At 36.8% G+C, this 16,468-nt stretch overlaps 1 protein-coding gene across 1 annotated transcript in view; it reads left to right on the plus strand.

Moving 5' to 3' along the window:
- Window positions 1–16,468, plus strand: part of LOC128372429 (VPS10 domain-containing receptor SorCS1-like) — a 40,497-nt gene that overhangs the window by 13,201 nt on the left and 10,828 nt on the right. Inside the window, exons 2-16 of the mRNA XM_053332470.1 lie at window positions 1,507–1,574; window positions 2,181–2,280; window positions 2,499–2,657; window positions 4,648–4,721; window positions 7,345–7,409; window positions 7,988–8,106; window positions 8,447–8,536; window positions 9,456–9,635; window positions 11,371–11,517; window positions 12,861–12,963; window positions 13,277–13,353; window positions 13,983–14,074; window positions 14,213–14,320; window positions 15,092–15,209; window positions 15,360–15,493. Of these exons, the coding sequence (XP_053188445.1) occupies window positions 1,507–1,574; window positions 2,181–2,280; window positions 2,499–2,657; window positions 4,648–4,721; window positions 7,345–7,409; window positions 7,988–8,106; window positions 8,447–8,536; window positions 9,456–9,635; window positions 11,371–11,517; window positions 12,861–12,963; window positions 13,277–13,353; window positions 13,983–14,074; window positions 14,213–14,320; window positions 15,092–15,209; window positions 15,360–15,493 (1,634 nt within the window). The remainder of the gene's footprint in view (window positions 1–1,506; window positions 1,575–2,180; window positions 2,281–2,498; window positions 2,658–4,647; window positions 4,722–7,344; window positions 7,410–7,987; window positions 8,107–8,446; window positions 8,537–9,455; window positions 9,636–11,370; window positions 11,518–12,860; window positions 12,964–13,276; window positions 13,354–13,982; window positions 14,075–14,212; window positions 14,321–15,091; window positions 15,210–15,359; window positions 15,494–16,468) is intronic.

Consider the following 16,468-nt stretch of genomic DNA (forward strand, 5'->3'; position numbering starts at 1 on the left):
GACTACACCAAATACATAAAGAATGTCTGTCTGAAGGCATTATTTGTTTCTGACTCTGGGAAAGTGGGAAAAACAGTAAAATGACCCCAAACTACAGAATCTCTGAACTATTCCAAATGTTACACATTTGGCTATTCTGTGTGATCTCTCTTTGATAACTATAGTAAACTAATTTTTTCCCCCATTCCCTCTGCCTCCCCTGAAACTGTTTGGAGCCCTGTCGGGGAAACAGGCCTATCACTTTGAAAACCTCTGGTATGAAACACACATCCTACATCAACATCATAAATCTGAGTTACTGTTATTGTATTTTGGGGTGTGGCATCATTGCAGTATATCTATTGGTTTCAGCCAATTAGGCCTTTAAAAAATCCCAGAGGATATAGTTTTTGAATGTGTCTTTACAGCCAAATGCTGGAATCAATTGCACGTAAGTCACCTGGAAGTCCCTAATGTGTGCTCAGTGTGTGTATATCACTGAGGTAATTAGTTTCAAGATGGGCCAAGCTTTTATCTAGCAGAGATGAGGACTGATTTGTTTGATTTGATTGAAAGCTTTGAATACGATGCTTCAAGGAATGCTACAAACTATGTGAGAAGAGTTTTCAAAAGAAATAAAAATTTCTTGTTTACATGATAGAGTCTTTGCTCTTGACAGAATGTTACCCTGAACACTCATAACACTTGATAATTAGAAGATGGGCATGAAAAAGCTGAACAAGATGCCCAGAGCGGACTCCCAAGAGAGCTATATGATCTGCAGATTTTATGATTGCACAGTGCAAGCAGGGCATTGCTTGAGCAATTAACTTGTGTAAAGGGTGAAGGGTGATGAAACTGTTTTTGTGTGAAGGACTTCTGAGATATTTTACATTACAATGAAAATGCATTGGAATTGTGTGTTTGAAATTGATGTGTAAAAGAAATACGTTTTGCAGTTGTTTCTCATTTCATTGTCTCTCTAAGGGAAAACTATTTAAAAATGTACATAAACAAAAGGAAAATAGAAGATTCCACAATAAGCCATTCATTATTATGTAGAATCATTTACAAGACATCTTGAGATCAACAGCTTGTCATGTGCATTAAGGAAAAGCCTGTGTATTATAAACCATATATGACTATGACCTTTTTATGACCCTCTTCAAAAAAAGATGTCCATGATACTTATGAGGCCTGTCTGTCTGTGCCTGGAACAAATGATAATGTTAATAACTTACTAACTTATTCATTTAGTCATAGCTTACCAGTGGTAGCATTTGCATGTACTCCATTGGGCTTTAAAACCCATTGTATACATATGCTTTACATCTGCTTATCCTCTGAGAATATGCACACGGCTTTATGACAAATGGGGCAGTGGGGTTTTAATAAAGCTGTGTCTGTCAGTTAGTTTAAAGGACATGAGCATGGACGTCTCAGTGCTTTGTTTTCACTATGTGACTTGTTTTCAAAACTGGCATTGTGCATATTTGAAGCTAGCAATCTGTTTTATCTGTATTGTAGGTGATCCTCATGTTGACAAAATATTATGACTTCAACTCCGGCAGAGTGACGGAGAGTTCTTTATGGAGGTAAGATCTTCTGCTACTCTGTGTGGTAAAACAAAAGATCTTGTAAGCAAAAAAAACCCTGTTTAAAAAAATCAAAGAATATGTGTTTTTTCTCATATAAACCATTTTGTACCATGTTATGTTTGTGATGTCACCAAGCAACTGTGACCAGTGCCTATTTTGTTGACAATGAATGAAGTGAGAAAAGCAGTTCAATTTTTAGGAGGGCAATCAGTAATTTTGGAGGGCAGCTCTGTAAGAGTTTCATAAATGCTGCTATTGTAGATTTTTTTTAAGCCCACAAAGGAATAAGTCCTCAGTCCTCCATTAAAGTTATAAAACACCAAAATCACAAACATTAGAATTACAATGTGACCCAAAGCATCAATAATGATAATAATAACTCATCCACTCGCCATACATGCCACACAGGATATTCTTGTTTGTTTTGATAATTACAGAAATCTCCATTCATCTAGCAAATTGCTTTATGACTTCTGCTGTTGCAATTTTCCGCCTGCCTGATATGCTTAATGATACTATTAGCATCCCAACTAGTAGGTGTTTCTCCATTCTCCTTTACTTGCCATGAAAGCCTGTTTACTTTATCCTATAATTGAATTTTAGGTCAACTGATTATGGGACCACGTATGAGAAACTTAATGAGAAAGTTGGGCCAAAAACCATACTGAGCTACTTGTATGTGAGTCCAAACAACAAGAGGAAGGTAAGTTGCCACATGCATAATATGAAAAATCCTGCCTGTGTTGAATATATCTGTGACATATATCTGTCACTGTATAGCAGAGTTACTGTCATTTTCACTAAGTAGCAGCCCTGCAGGAGTGTGCGTCTGTTGTAAGCAGCTCACGCTTAAGCCTTGTGGAGTGGTTGCTGTCAAGGTGGGCTGCTGAATCCCCCGTCTCCTTTCTTGTCTCCTCTCAGATCATGTTACTGACTGACCCAGAGGTGGAGAGCAGTCTGCTCATTAGCCTTGACGAGGGGGCGTCCTATCAGAAGCACAGCTTAGCGTTTGATATCCTCAGCCTGCTTTTTCACCCTGAGCAAGAGGACTGGATCCTGGCTTACAGCCACGACCAAAAGGTAACGCCTTGCTGTCAGACAGCATGAGATAAAAACTGAAAATATGATGATAAAAGCTCTGGGTGGGAGTAAGTGTTGTTGTGTGTGGTTTATTTGCTGCTTGTCATGTTCTTGTTAGCTCAGTATGAGTGTTCTGTCCGTCTCTGTGATTATACTATATCAAAAGCCTGCTAGATTACAACAAAAGTCTACATAACATGAACAGGTTGTTGTCATGGTTGAAAGCATTAATTTTGATAATAGCGTTTGGCCCCTATCGTCATCATGACCAGACACATCTGCCACTTAAGCCCAGGCTACAGTTGCCAAAGCAGATGCAGATGATCACCTGCTCCACTAAACAAGTCATAAGGTCTGGCTACGGACTCCAAGTTTAAATGGATGTGTCCTAGACAACACAGGGCAAAGTTAACAAGGGAGACATGCCCAAACAACCCGCAAGCTCACACACACACACGCACACACACACACACACACACGCACACACAGATAACAGTGAGTATAAAACTCACAACTTCATTACTGTGTGTTAGAACCCTACTGTCTGCTTTGGCCAACACTACAGACATCAAACTTGGCCTCCCCTATTGGAAGTCTTGATTTCAGAGAGAAAAACAGTCAAGGTCTGAGAAATGAGATAAATGGTGCAGGGAGGAAGATGAAAGCTCAGTTAAGGACCATTGACGGGTCAACATAAAGATGCTCCAGAGAGTTTGCCTTCAGGTCATTCTGTATGTCTCTGTAAAGCTACATTTCATCTGTCTTTTGTTTTTTCTTTTATCGCTGCTAGAATTGAATTAATCTCAGCTTTGTTTGATTTTCCATTTATTGATTGTCTGTCAGGTCTTTTAAAAGTTGTAAGCTTGTAGATAAGTCAAAATGATGTTGCTAATCCTTGTAAAACTCAGAGCTTAAGATGTTTGCTGCTCGATCATTACAGTATGGCAAGGTGACAGGCCCTCTGAATCCTTGGACAAAAGTCCAATTTTGCTATAAAAAGAGACTAATGGTTTATTGAGGAAAAAGTTTAGTTTACAACAGTTTAATTATTTATTTCATAATGCCAATTAGGCAAGAATCCTACTAAATAACTGTAAGTGTAAGGAGACACTCAAGAGTCCATTTACACCTTCCGGTAAAAAGCATCTTGTATCCAGATTGCATCTAGATATGATTTAACCTATTTACATTTACCCCTGGTATTAATATGTGTCTCCAGTGTCCACATTAAGATCTCATCTGGTCGCTTTGTCCAGCTCAAACAACCAAATGCCACATCCTCCTCTTGTTTGCTTCCAATAGAATGAAAAAAAGGAAAAAAAAGATGGTAGCCATCTGTAAAAACTGAGCTATTGTATGGACTTGGGCTTGCTTTTCCAAGCAGTGCAAGACCATATCATCTTGACTTCATTCATGAATGTCTTGAGTATCCATAGCTTTCTTGCTAATAGCTTAGCTTGCTTATTGGCTAATGCCTGCTGCTTCACTGTTTTGGGATATTATGTATTTCCTCCCACATATTTGTTGTATGTGGACTGACAATACAGTTGCATTTACACTTGTATTCATTGTGGTCACAATGCATCCCTGGGGATGGAGGAGGTTTGACTGAAGCGATCACAATTGGTCCTCCGTGCGTCTTGGGTGCATTTACCTCTATTTTTTCAGGGATCAAAACAGATCATCTTAACTATTTTCTCTTTTCTTTTTTATTACAAAACCTTGCTTTAGCATATCATTGTATTCACTCAATTTTTACAGGAACTGATGGATTTTTTCAGAACATACATTTTCTCATAAAATATGCGCTCAGTAGTGCAGTATTCAAAACAACGTCAACATATTGACTCCACAAAATCTACAATCTGACAGCTGCTTGATAATACAGTTGTGTATAAATCAGTAAATAATTCCCTTGGATATTCTGACTTGGAAAATGTATCTTTCTACTGTAACTCATTTTGGTTAATGCTTCCCTCTCCTTTTTCAGCTCTATGTCTCTGTTGAGTTTGGGAGGAGATGGCAGCTTGTGCATGACAGTGTCGTCCCCAACAGATTCTACTGGTGAGATCAACAATCAGTCATTTGGAGAGAGTTTGTCTTTCTGGGAGAGAAATACTGCAACATGTTGATATGCTCTGGAAAAACTATGAATAATAGACAGACACGAAACCATTAAAATACATTAATAATTTATTAATAAATGTACGTGAATAGATTTTTAGCACTCACAGAACAGTGGTACAGATCGGAGATGCTTTCACTATACATACTTACATACGCCATAAAATGTTGGAACAACTTTTCACAGATTGTGTTTAGAGCTCTGACTCACTGCAGGAACATAACATTCTGATCAGTCAGTAGCTCATTTAAAGTCAACAAACACATTACTGTAAATGTTATTGAGTCAGTTTTGAGTGTCAGATACATTTGAGACATTTTCATGAAATTTCTCAAATTGGTGACATCTATTATTAAAAGTTGAAGGAAATTAAATGCTATCCAATCTTAAGTAAGTAATCACACATTTTAAAGCCACTGCTTGTATTATTGAATGCTGAGTTAGGTTTTGTAGGAGGCAAATCTTGTATTGATCAATAATTTATATTATTTGTTTTACATAATGCACTAAGCATCTAGTTTACACATACCGATTAATATTTCATCTGTTGAAGGAATTCTGCTCTTGAAATATTGTTGGGATAGATGGGATGGGCTGGCATGTAACAGTGTATTAAACCGTATCCATCAGTCTTTCATTTACTTTGGATTATATATTTTGTATATTGCACAGAATCACAACTGATGGTGTGATTTAAGTTGGAAAGATAGATTCTGGGTGTCACTTTGAGTGTTTTAGGGTTATTAGCTGTTCGGTGCAAGTACAGGAATACATGTTTAATTTATAATGTTTTTTTTATAGATGTTGGCTATAAAATCCTCTTCATGCACTTTTCCATAGCATTAAAAAAAGCAAAACCTCAGATTAATCAAGGAGGTTAGAGAGACCTACAGTAAATATTCTTATGCAGATATTGCCTTGATCTCAGAAAAATACTATTACATTAGCAATGTTACAGTACATAGGGGATGACTAGGTAGATGTTAAGCAAAAACTAAAAGACTGGGTCTCCTTTTTTATTTATATTCTCAAAGAGATATGTGTGTGTATATGACACTCTTCACACTCTCCTTTTGTTGGGGTTTAGGAGTAATGTATAATTGCTTCTCCACTAGTACCTATTTACTGCATCCTCCATCTTACAAATGATTACTGTTAAAATATGTTAACCTCTTGTCTTTTTGCAAATAAGTTGACGAAAACATGCCACAAAAAAAAACAAAAAAACAAAAACACACATACATACAGACATATACATATACATATATACATATATGACAAACATGATTTACAAAAACATAGTAACTTGCAACCTCGCTAGGCCGATATAGCGTTATGTATTAGTTATGGGGGAACAGACTGTAACATTGCAGGGGGTTTATTTAAGAGCAAGGGCTGCTGTTCACTGATAGAATTGGATGAAGTATTTGACAGAAAGTCCATTAAAAGAGATGGAGCTGTGAGGCAATTACAGAGTGCTGAGGGAAGCAGGACGGGGGCTTTTTATATTATAGTTCAGACACAGTATGGAAAATGAGAAGAAACCCATCTTCTGTTACAACCGCTGCTATTAATACAGCAAGTGGTCACTCCTGTCAGTCTGTACTTAGCAGCTATCATGAAGAATCTCTGTTAAAAGTAAATGAAATGGCCAAACACACCTTACCCATAAAGTGCAGTTCAGGTCAGATGTCCTTCAGGCCAGTGATAAGATTTTTGTATTATTGCTCCTGAGAGAACAGTGGAGATCCTTTATTTCCCATGTTCCCCTACAAAATCAAAAAATCAAGTCCAAAAGTAAACCATACTGCACCTCTTCTAAGAGAAAAACAGAAAGTGTTACTGTGAGTTAAATGCATGTATTGTGTGAATATTTTTCTTTGTTTTTGTTTTAAATTGGTTGCTCTGATTTACAATATCAAAATATGCTTTATTGGGGAATAGTTGGTTTTCTGCCTGAATGCCTTATTAAGCCACCTTATATGTAATAAAAATAAAAAGGAATGACTTTACCCCCCCTCCCCACTTCCCCCCTTGAAAACTGGGTTATTATGTTAACGCTATTTAGCCAGCTAGTCACCTGGTCAGACAATATTTGAGGTATATTGTGTTACTTTTGTGAAATATAATTTAAAATGTTCCTAATTAACATTGTTATTAAAGTGTAATGTCAAATAAGTAGATCATATTTCATATTAACTACCTCTTTAACTCTTCAGTCTACTATAAACAAGGAGTAAGCTGTTGCTTTTGTCTGTTAGTTTGACAGTTACACTCAGCAGTTATTTGGCTGTAAAAATTTCATAACAGCGGATCTTTAGGGAAATAAGTAAAATAAATCTAATGTAAACATCTTTCAAATGAAACAGTTTTAGATGGAAAAGAAGGTCATAAACTGTGTTGGGGCGTCACAAGCACAATTGTGCCCACAAAAAGTGGGCACAATCGAGAAAGACTGAAAACCACTTAAATGTAGGTATATGATATTTTTACTAATGCTCAGACGATCATTTGCATGAGTAGAAATATAATGTTTCACAGATGTTTGTCACAATGTTGCAGGTCCAGACTGGGCTTAGACAAAGAACAAGGAATGATCCACCTTGAGATCAGCGTCAGTGATGGACGTGAGTAATATAATTATGTTACCTTGGCGACCCAAAGAGAAGCAAATGGTCAGAAAATACCATATTAAATCACATACATTCAGACCACCTTCTTTCACTCATGTGTTAGGGTATATTATTCAATATTAAAATGAGAGCCAACATCACATCAAATGACCAACCTTTGTTTTAAAAATTGAGTGAGAGATTATAGCTATTTTTCATTCTATGCACCAAAGCTCTCCTCTCCATTTGAATTGGCTGTGTGGAGACACTTCATACGATTAAGTTAATTCATTTTACAAGGGCCAGGCGATGACTTGGCTCTCTTCTTGGCCACAGTGCAGAGAGGGGGGCACTTCCATAAGGCCTTCTGTGTTAATGCCCTGTCCCCAGGGAGATCGCCTCATTTGGCTGATGCTAACACATTGGGACAGCTACTTTATCTATTAGTGAGAATAAGGATTGGCCTTTAAAATTTTTGCCTCTGTAGCCTCTTAATACCATCAGCTTTTGCTAAACCTTGATTGTGCACTACAGAAGGATGTTTGTTTTTCTCTTTGTTGTATTTTTAGCATTCATTTCTTGCTTACCCACAGGGTCACAGTACATAACTTGTAAACTTCAGAATTGCTCTGATGGAAACAAGGGCAAGCCTTTCCCTGGATTTATCATCCCTGATACTCTGGTGGTTCAAGATGAATATGTTTTCATCCAGGTGGGTTTTTATTGCAAGGTCTGGCTTCATTAAAAGACAATTAAAAGCTGTAAAACCACTACATCCAATCACATCTTAATGTACAGTCATGTTTTTCATTAACTTAAAGGGGCCATTATCCTGGGAAAGGACGGCATGAAATTGAAATCACAGTGTTGTGTATTACTTTAACTCCACTCTGCCATAGTGCCGAACATCCTAATTAGTAGCAAGCCCAGAGTTTTTGATCATGGTTTAAATTATTTGATACATGCTGCTAGCAATCAGCATGCACAGCGAAGTTTATGAATATTTATCTGAAATGTGATGAACTGCAAATTGCACTTTATTGCTTTTCTAGGTGCCAGTAGGTGGCCAATCTGTCCATTATGTGTCCTATAAAAGAAATGCTTTCTACCCAATGAAGCTTCCCAAGTACACTCTACCAAAGGTAAGATTACTGGAAAGGATGAAGTGTTTGATCAGCTGGTCACCTGCAGAGGTGCAAGTAGCATAACAAGTGCAACATTAATTTGACTGTGAACCACTCTATTTATTTCTTCAGGCTATTCTGCAATGTCATAATGACTTACTGTGGGTGATTTTACAAATGATTTAAAGTAGGGTTGTTCCCAGTTACTCATAATGCTTGCTGACAAATCCATTAAATTGTTTTCCTCACATTATTATCCCCCTGAAACTTGATCATTTATGCATAATTATATGTTCAGACCATTTGCTTATTTAAGACTCATGCATAGTTTTTAATCAGTTTTTCCTTCCATCTGTATCAAGAGATATTTACTTACTGGAGTTGCACATTTAGTGTCCCTCAGAACTCCAAAGGAACTTTTTTGAAGCTGAAAAGACCATTTGCATTTGCACAAAACAGTGTTCTGTGCTGAACTCCATTTAGTAAAAGCACAGCAGGTTGGCTTAGTGATTTGAGAGACTGTGTCATAACAACAGGAGAGATTTAGTGCCCACAGTCTTGTTTCGATCAATCTGTCCATTCATCCGTCCACCCATGTATGCTGTCAAAAATTTCATTGAAAAGGGGACACATCCTCTACCTCGTCTCACCCTGGATAAGGCATTCAGTAAAATTAAATGAAGCCTGCCTTCATTTTAAGTGCATGGCATGACACGCCTGAGGTCTAAGCACTGCTGATCCTGACTGAATAATGTCAAGAAGTGATAAATCAATAGCTTGCTGCACTGGCTCTGTGGCTACTGTCATGCACGCTACTAGTCAGAGCTGCCCTTTTTAGTCAACTAAAGGGTTATTGGCTGCAGTTGACTAATTTAAGACTTCAGGCCTTGTTCTCAGCAACCTGCATGTTCTGTACTCATGAATTTCATACATTTAGGACTTGCAGATAATCAGCACGGATGATAACCAGGTGGTGGCAGCAATTCAGGACTGGCACCAGAATGACTCCTACAACCTGTACATGTCTGAGTCCAGAGGGCTGTTCTTCACCCTGATGCTAGAGAACGTTGTGAGCAGTGGAGGACCAGAGGGCAACATCATGATAGACCTCTATGAGGTAGGCAGTGACTGCGCTGTTGGGGTGGTGCTGTCATCTGCTTGCATGTTTTCAGGTTATTCAGGCATGCAGAGCTGGACCAAACCAAATCACTGACCTGGTTTCACAACTGCTGCTGTTTACAATGTGTCATTCTCAAGTTACCTACTAAACTAATCAATTGTTGTGCTCTTTGCCCCTTCAAAATGCTATAATTAATTTGTGCAATAATAAATTCAATTAAACATGCATAAGTATTTTCTATTGTACAAACTGATATACTTTCAAAACTTAATTCTATATTTGTGTAAACACATTCAGTGCATTTCAACACTTCCAGGACTTCCATTTAATTAGTGCAGAAAAGATTACTGTAATTAATAAATTCACAGAAAATCACTCAGTTATATTTTATATAATTAAGATATCATTCAAATAACTTTTCAAGCAAAAACACCAAGCATTTTCTGGTTGAAGTGTTGAACTGTCGATCAAACAGCAAAGAGAAAACGGAATAGGTTCTAATGGCTGATTTTTCATTGCTTTCTGACATTTTTGGGACTAAATGATTAATGTAAAATTATTAACTTTGCAACCCTACAGTGAATGAATGTATCTCTTAGCTTTATCCATCAATCTGCATTGATCTGGGCTAACACCTGTAGACAAATAACACATTAATTCTTACCATGCAATCTCCCAACTTTATGTCTTTTCAGTATGATAGAAAACTGGAGAAAATTAGCAATAACATGCACACAAAGGGGTTCATTCACCATGTCTATAAAGGAGCACTATGTCTCATTTACATTTCTGTTTTTTGGATAATAAAATGGACAGACTTTGACAAGTAATGTACCAACAGACAGTCTAAGACTTTCCTCAGAGTTATTCTTGGTTTTCTGCTGTACTTTCGTTAAGTGTACTCTGCACTTAAAGGTCTTGGATGTCTTGAGTCACCATAATGGAACAGATGCTGGCATGTTGCATCTCATTCTGCCACATCTGATCGTCTCTCTCTCACAGTCACATTCTGGATATTTTCATTATCTTTTATTATTAACATTTATTTGTGACATTTTGACTACCAAGAAACCCCAAACATTAATTAAGTTTATATAAGCCACTGTCTGTACACTAGTTTAGGAAACACTAGTGTCACTTACAGCCCGTGGTCACAAGGCAGGCAAAATAGCAGCTTTAATATGTGCTCTGAGCATGTTATATCTGTGTTGACAGATGTGCTATGAGGTTGCAGTGACTGCACATGTATGCCTCGCTTTAAATTATCCTCATGTGCAGCAAGCAGCAAGAGCATCACACACACCTAAGACAGCCATCAGCAGTGGTTACTCTCACTGATCACTGACCTCCACACATATTTCATGCCCACAAATATTTAGTTGCTATGACTGACCAGTAGAGGATATAAAACAGTCATTCTTCCCTTGACAAGCATTTGTACTTTCTAAATAGAAGAGCAATGTGAACTCAAAGTGATAGCTGCATGAGTGTCTGCAAACTCCATGCACATAAACACAAAGGAGAAGAAATATCTCAGGGCTGCACCATATGTTGTTTTCTGCAGATGGTCCAAAATAGTGTTCCCTGTCAGAAAAACTAGCACTTTCAGACATCTCTTCTTCCCGGAACTAGGCCTTCAGCTTTACTTAAGTTTGAATAATTTAAGGTTATTTTTTTCCTCCCTTTTTTGTTATTTTTCCCCCGTACCACTCTTCGTCTCTCATGTTTGCAGGTTGCTGGGATTAAAGGGGTGTTCCTGTCAAATAAAGTTGTTGAGAACCAAGTGAAAACTTATATCACATACAACAAAGGGAGAGACTGGCGTCTTCTTCAGGCTCCAACAACCGATCTCCAGGGAAACAAGGTCTATTGTGAACAGGTAAGTGGGCCACTGACAATGGATAAATTTGGTTATTTGGATTTCCATTATCTGTTCAAAAAGTGCTTCACTGCACTTACACAACATACACTGGTCAAAGAAAGCAAATACATCTGTATCAAGCTTGTTAGAGTATCAGATGGGTGGGAGTTAACAGAGCAAGACAGTTCAGAATGTGTCAGACTCTGAAAAGACTTATAAACACACAACTAAATAATAAAGATCCCCTCCAGACATTTAAGACGTATAACAATACGCTGCTTTGAATAACAATTTGTGTCCAATCTCTGCAGTCTGCACATACATCATTATGCAAAGTGAAGCTCAAATGATAACTGAAACACTTTTTGAGTTGAGATGGGCTTTAAATGAAAAAAAAATAATTTAACTCAGCTTGGTGGTCTAAACCAGCTGTAGGTATATAGCTGCCCACGGGCCAAATCCGGCCCTACAAGCAAAAATATTCATCCCTTTGATAAAAGTTGAAGTTTTGACTTTCATAGTTTACAATAAAACTTTCTTTGCAACTCTATTAAGTAGATTAAAATAAATACTACTCATATAAGACGGTTAATTGTAATACTTTCCACGGACAGTGAGAGGCATCCAAGGTTGTTTCATGCTATTTGAACAATGCATGGTGCTTAAATTTAGTTTAATTAACCAACCAGAAATTATATTTTAATGTGTAAATTCTAGTTGTTTTAATTCCACAAGTTTTTGTTTGTTGTTGATGCCATTTTTTCTAAGATCAGAGCCATAAATTATTCAATATCAGGAAAATCAATAAAGCATGTCTCTTGTCTCAAAGTGCAATGTACTTTGTGTATGAGTAATGCTGCTAACATTCTCTTACTAATGTGAAAAATCAATCAATTATATTTTGAAAAGAATTAAAAGAAATAAACTTTCTGTCATCAATTCACAACCCTACTCATATATATCAAGCACTTTAAAACATTTTCATTTTATTTCAATTTAGCTGTCCTAAATGAAACATAATAAATGATTAAATCAGTATTCTGCTATTGTTAATTTTATTAGTATTATTGATATTAGTTGTAGTATGTATTTTAATAGTTTAATAAAGATTAACCGATAACACAATGTATTATATAGCATGTTTTATCTTAACTACTGTGATGATAACAGTACATTGATGCAGTTTTTGTACACAGTGATACTTTTTTCTTTTGTGTGTCTAAAGAATACAATACATATCATTTATGTTTTTATCAGGATACAGTCATGGTGTATTCACAACAGTAATTACTTATATTGTTTGTGAAACTTTAATTTTCACATTCTTACCTCAGTCAACTAATCTTCTGTGTGTTTCTCAGCCGTTCTGCTCACTACATCTGCACCTTCACGTGTCAGAGAATCCGTACACCTCGGGAAACATTGTCAGCAAAGACTCAGCTCCAGGAATTATAATAGCGTCAGGTGAGGAGATTATTTGATTTGCACATCCATACTGCTGTTTACTCTAAACTTTTAATGCTGGTTATCAGAGGGCCCTCAATCATTTCCCTCAACACTCCCAGTCATTCTGTTCTTTAGTTGTGTTCCCAGCACAAATAAAGGAATGGCTTTCTCAGCTGGCAACAGTTTTGCAAAATTAAATTAAATGAATCCTCTCTGCACATCTGTTACATGTTGAAAAACTACCACAGCTAAACAGATATAACTACACTCTTTTTACAGTATGTAACATGTTTGAACTAATAGATTGCACTACTTTACCATTTGTATCCAGGTGTCGTTGGACCAGAACTGACCAGTAGTAACGTCAGCATTTTCATCACATCTGATGCTGGAAACACCTGGAAAGAGGTGCAGTATGATGGCTCTAAAAATAGGATTGAATATACCTTTGGTGACGCTGGTATCTGTACTATTACTGCGCTTCTGAATCAATACTTCTGTATATTACTTATTAAAAAAACACATCCTCTACAAAGGCTTTTTTATTGAACAAAATAAAGAAACTCATCTTTTATTTGAACTTTCCTTCAGTAAAATACAGCGAATACAGCAATACAACAAAATGAAAAAATATGCCTTGAGTCAGTCTTTGTATGAATAAAGAATAAGTAAGCAAGAATCTGACTGAGCATTCAATGCCAGCTTTCAGTTCTCGCTTTTCAGTTCTTGGTGACACAAACACAATTTATTTGTTGCCAAAAAGAATATTGAGGTTTGACACTCAGCTTTGTGCAGCTCTGATCTGTAAAACAAATAAACCAAAGGGAGCACACAGATTTTGCCATCGGCTTAAGACTCAGTAAATCAACGAAGAGAGAAATTCTTGATTGACGCTTTTGTTTGTTCAAACGACTGAGTTTCTTGTATAAAGAACAGTTGTGGTTTCTACTCCATACTACTAGTATGCATGTCACCAGTGGATCCTTCACGTTGAATTTATCTCTTGTGCAATGAAGTGAAGCTGGTCGTGTCTGCAGGTTTTTCAGGAAGAGTACAGTGTGTTTTTCCTGAATCAAGGAGGATCTCTGGTGGCCATCCGACACACACCTCTGCCAATTAGACATATTTGGTAAGGCTCTCCAAGGATGTGCCTCATCTTTTTGAAACTATACTCAATCTTCAAAATGAGGAGAGGGAATTTTCTTACTCAATTCAATTCTATTTGTGGTTGGTCTGTCTGTGATCCAAGCATTGTTCTCTCCCTCAGGCTGAGTTTCGATGAGGGCAGAAACTGGGACAAATATAGCTTCACCATATCTCCACTCTATGTTGATGGGGTGCTGGGGGAGCCTGGAGAGGACACCCTCATAATGACGTAAGATATGAAGGAACTATAAAGAGCTGATATGTCTCTCTAGTTTAGTTAATTACTGGATTGGGTAATTATATATGACCCTGATGAAGACTTAGAAGTGTACATATGGTCTTAAATTTAGGTCATGGTTATATCTTGCTTTTAATAGACTGACACCCATTAAATGGTGACTGACCGGCTAATTTTTAAGAAAAAGTATAATGTAGTTTTTTCATTTTGTGAGAGATATCCAGCAGTCAGTGCTCAAAGCTAACTTGTCTGCCCTGATTTATTTGACTTATAGTTTATCATTCTTCACCTCAAAGTATTTAGCACTTAGTCTTAGTACCTCTTAATGGTATAATGAACACAGTCTTGAAGTACTGAACTAGCTCTTTCAGTCCTTCACCCTCTACCACACTCTGACACTGGCACTGACAATTTGTAACACCAACTGGTTTTCACCTATAGTAGTATTTAAACTTTCAGAAACTTAAATGTATTCATACAAAATGTTTTCACACATTCAGTTATGGTGGTACACAGCTAAAATACATATGAGCCTAATTAAACCCATTCATGTACAGTGTTGAGTGTATTTAATGGGGTTTTAAAAGTGTTTCATTCACCCAAGATATCTCTTAACCCACAGAGAAACATAGATTAAAGTCAGTAATTTAAAATTGCCCAAAGCAAAGTTACAGGGCTTTCACACAGCAAGTTTTTAAAAATCTTGAATCTGCCCCATATACTGAGTGTTTTTGACCTCCTTTTTCTGAAATGTTTGTGCAGGATATTTGGTCATTTCAGTCATAGATCTGAGTGGCAACTGGTCAAGATTGACTTCCGGTCAATTTTTCAACATCGCTGCACATCTGAAGATTATCTGACGTGGCAGTTACATGATGAGGTAAGTAGAAATCCATGCTACTCTAACATGAAAGATTCGGTTGTTGATTAAGTTTAACTGAATCTCTTTGACTGAATAACACAATAAAAGCAAGATGGTAAAAAGAAAAAAAGAACATCTCAAATGTTTATGATGCATTATTCATTACAGGGCGAAGTGTGCATCATGGGAATGAAGAGAATCTTCCAAAAACTGAAAGCAAACGTTCGATGTGTCAAGGCCAGAGATCAGTATATTTCCCAGATGTCAGACTCCTGCCTGTGCACAGAAGCAGATTTTGAGTGGTGAGTTTCCCACTCTGCAGCTACTCTTTTCACTTCATTAAATCCAGTGCAACACTTTATCAATCTCCAGAGGCGGAGTCTATGAAGCAAACCTAAGGTATAACAACAGTGCCCGAAGAGTTATATTTCAGAAATCACACCTTGTTTTTATCTTTGTGTCAACAAAAGATATAAGTTAGTCACTGTAATTAAATGCCATTGGTTATTTTAAGGTCTTAGGTGTAAAAGCATTTTTCAGTTTTCAATATACATCAGAATGTGGTAAATGTATGCAATTACATTTACCAAAGACTGAGGTTTCAAAAAAATTGTCATCAAATAATTGATCTGGAGAACATAATTGTATAAATCAATAACACTCTATAATCATATCACTACTACACAGTTTAAATGACAGAACATTACATATAATATTGAATAACTGCCAGCCCCAACACCCAAATAATCAGTACATTGCTGCAAATTTTTCACTCATATCAAGTGCACTTGAAGAGATTTGCATAAAGACTAAGACTAATAGCTCACTCTAGACTCTATTATAAGCTACTTCTGTATGACTGACAAGTATTGCTTCATGTTAGAACATCATGTACATTACTTAAGTCCTTTACAGACGCTATCTCACACTTTCTTTATCCTTCTGATCTAGTGCTAATTGAACAGCAGTGACTAGTATATTTAACAAGATTAATACCAAATGTATTATTAAAAGACTGACCAAACTTTCCAACTCTGGGCTTTTGAAGCTGTTTTCCTGATTATGATGAAAGAAATCTGATAGATCCCTTTGACATTGCCAAGGTATAATTACAGTTTGTGTAAACATGGACAATGATTTTTTTTCTCAGCTTCAGATGTTTGATACATAAAACATCAAATCTCAAGTACTCGGAGCTGCCGTGACATAAAAACTTTCACAGTAGACATTCACTTATTATGCATTATTCTGTTTGAGCTAAGTAATTATATTTGAGA

This window comes from Scomber japonicus, chromosome 14 (genome assembly GCF_027409825.1).
Source record: "Scomber japonicus isolate fScoJap1 chromosome 14, fScoJap1.pri, whole genome shotgun sequence".
NCBI lineage: Eukaryota > Metazoa > Chordata > Actinopteri > Scombriformes > Scombridae > Scomber > Scomber japonicus.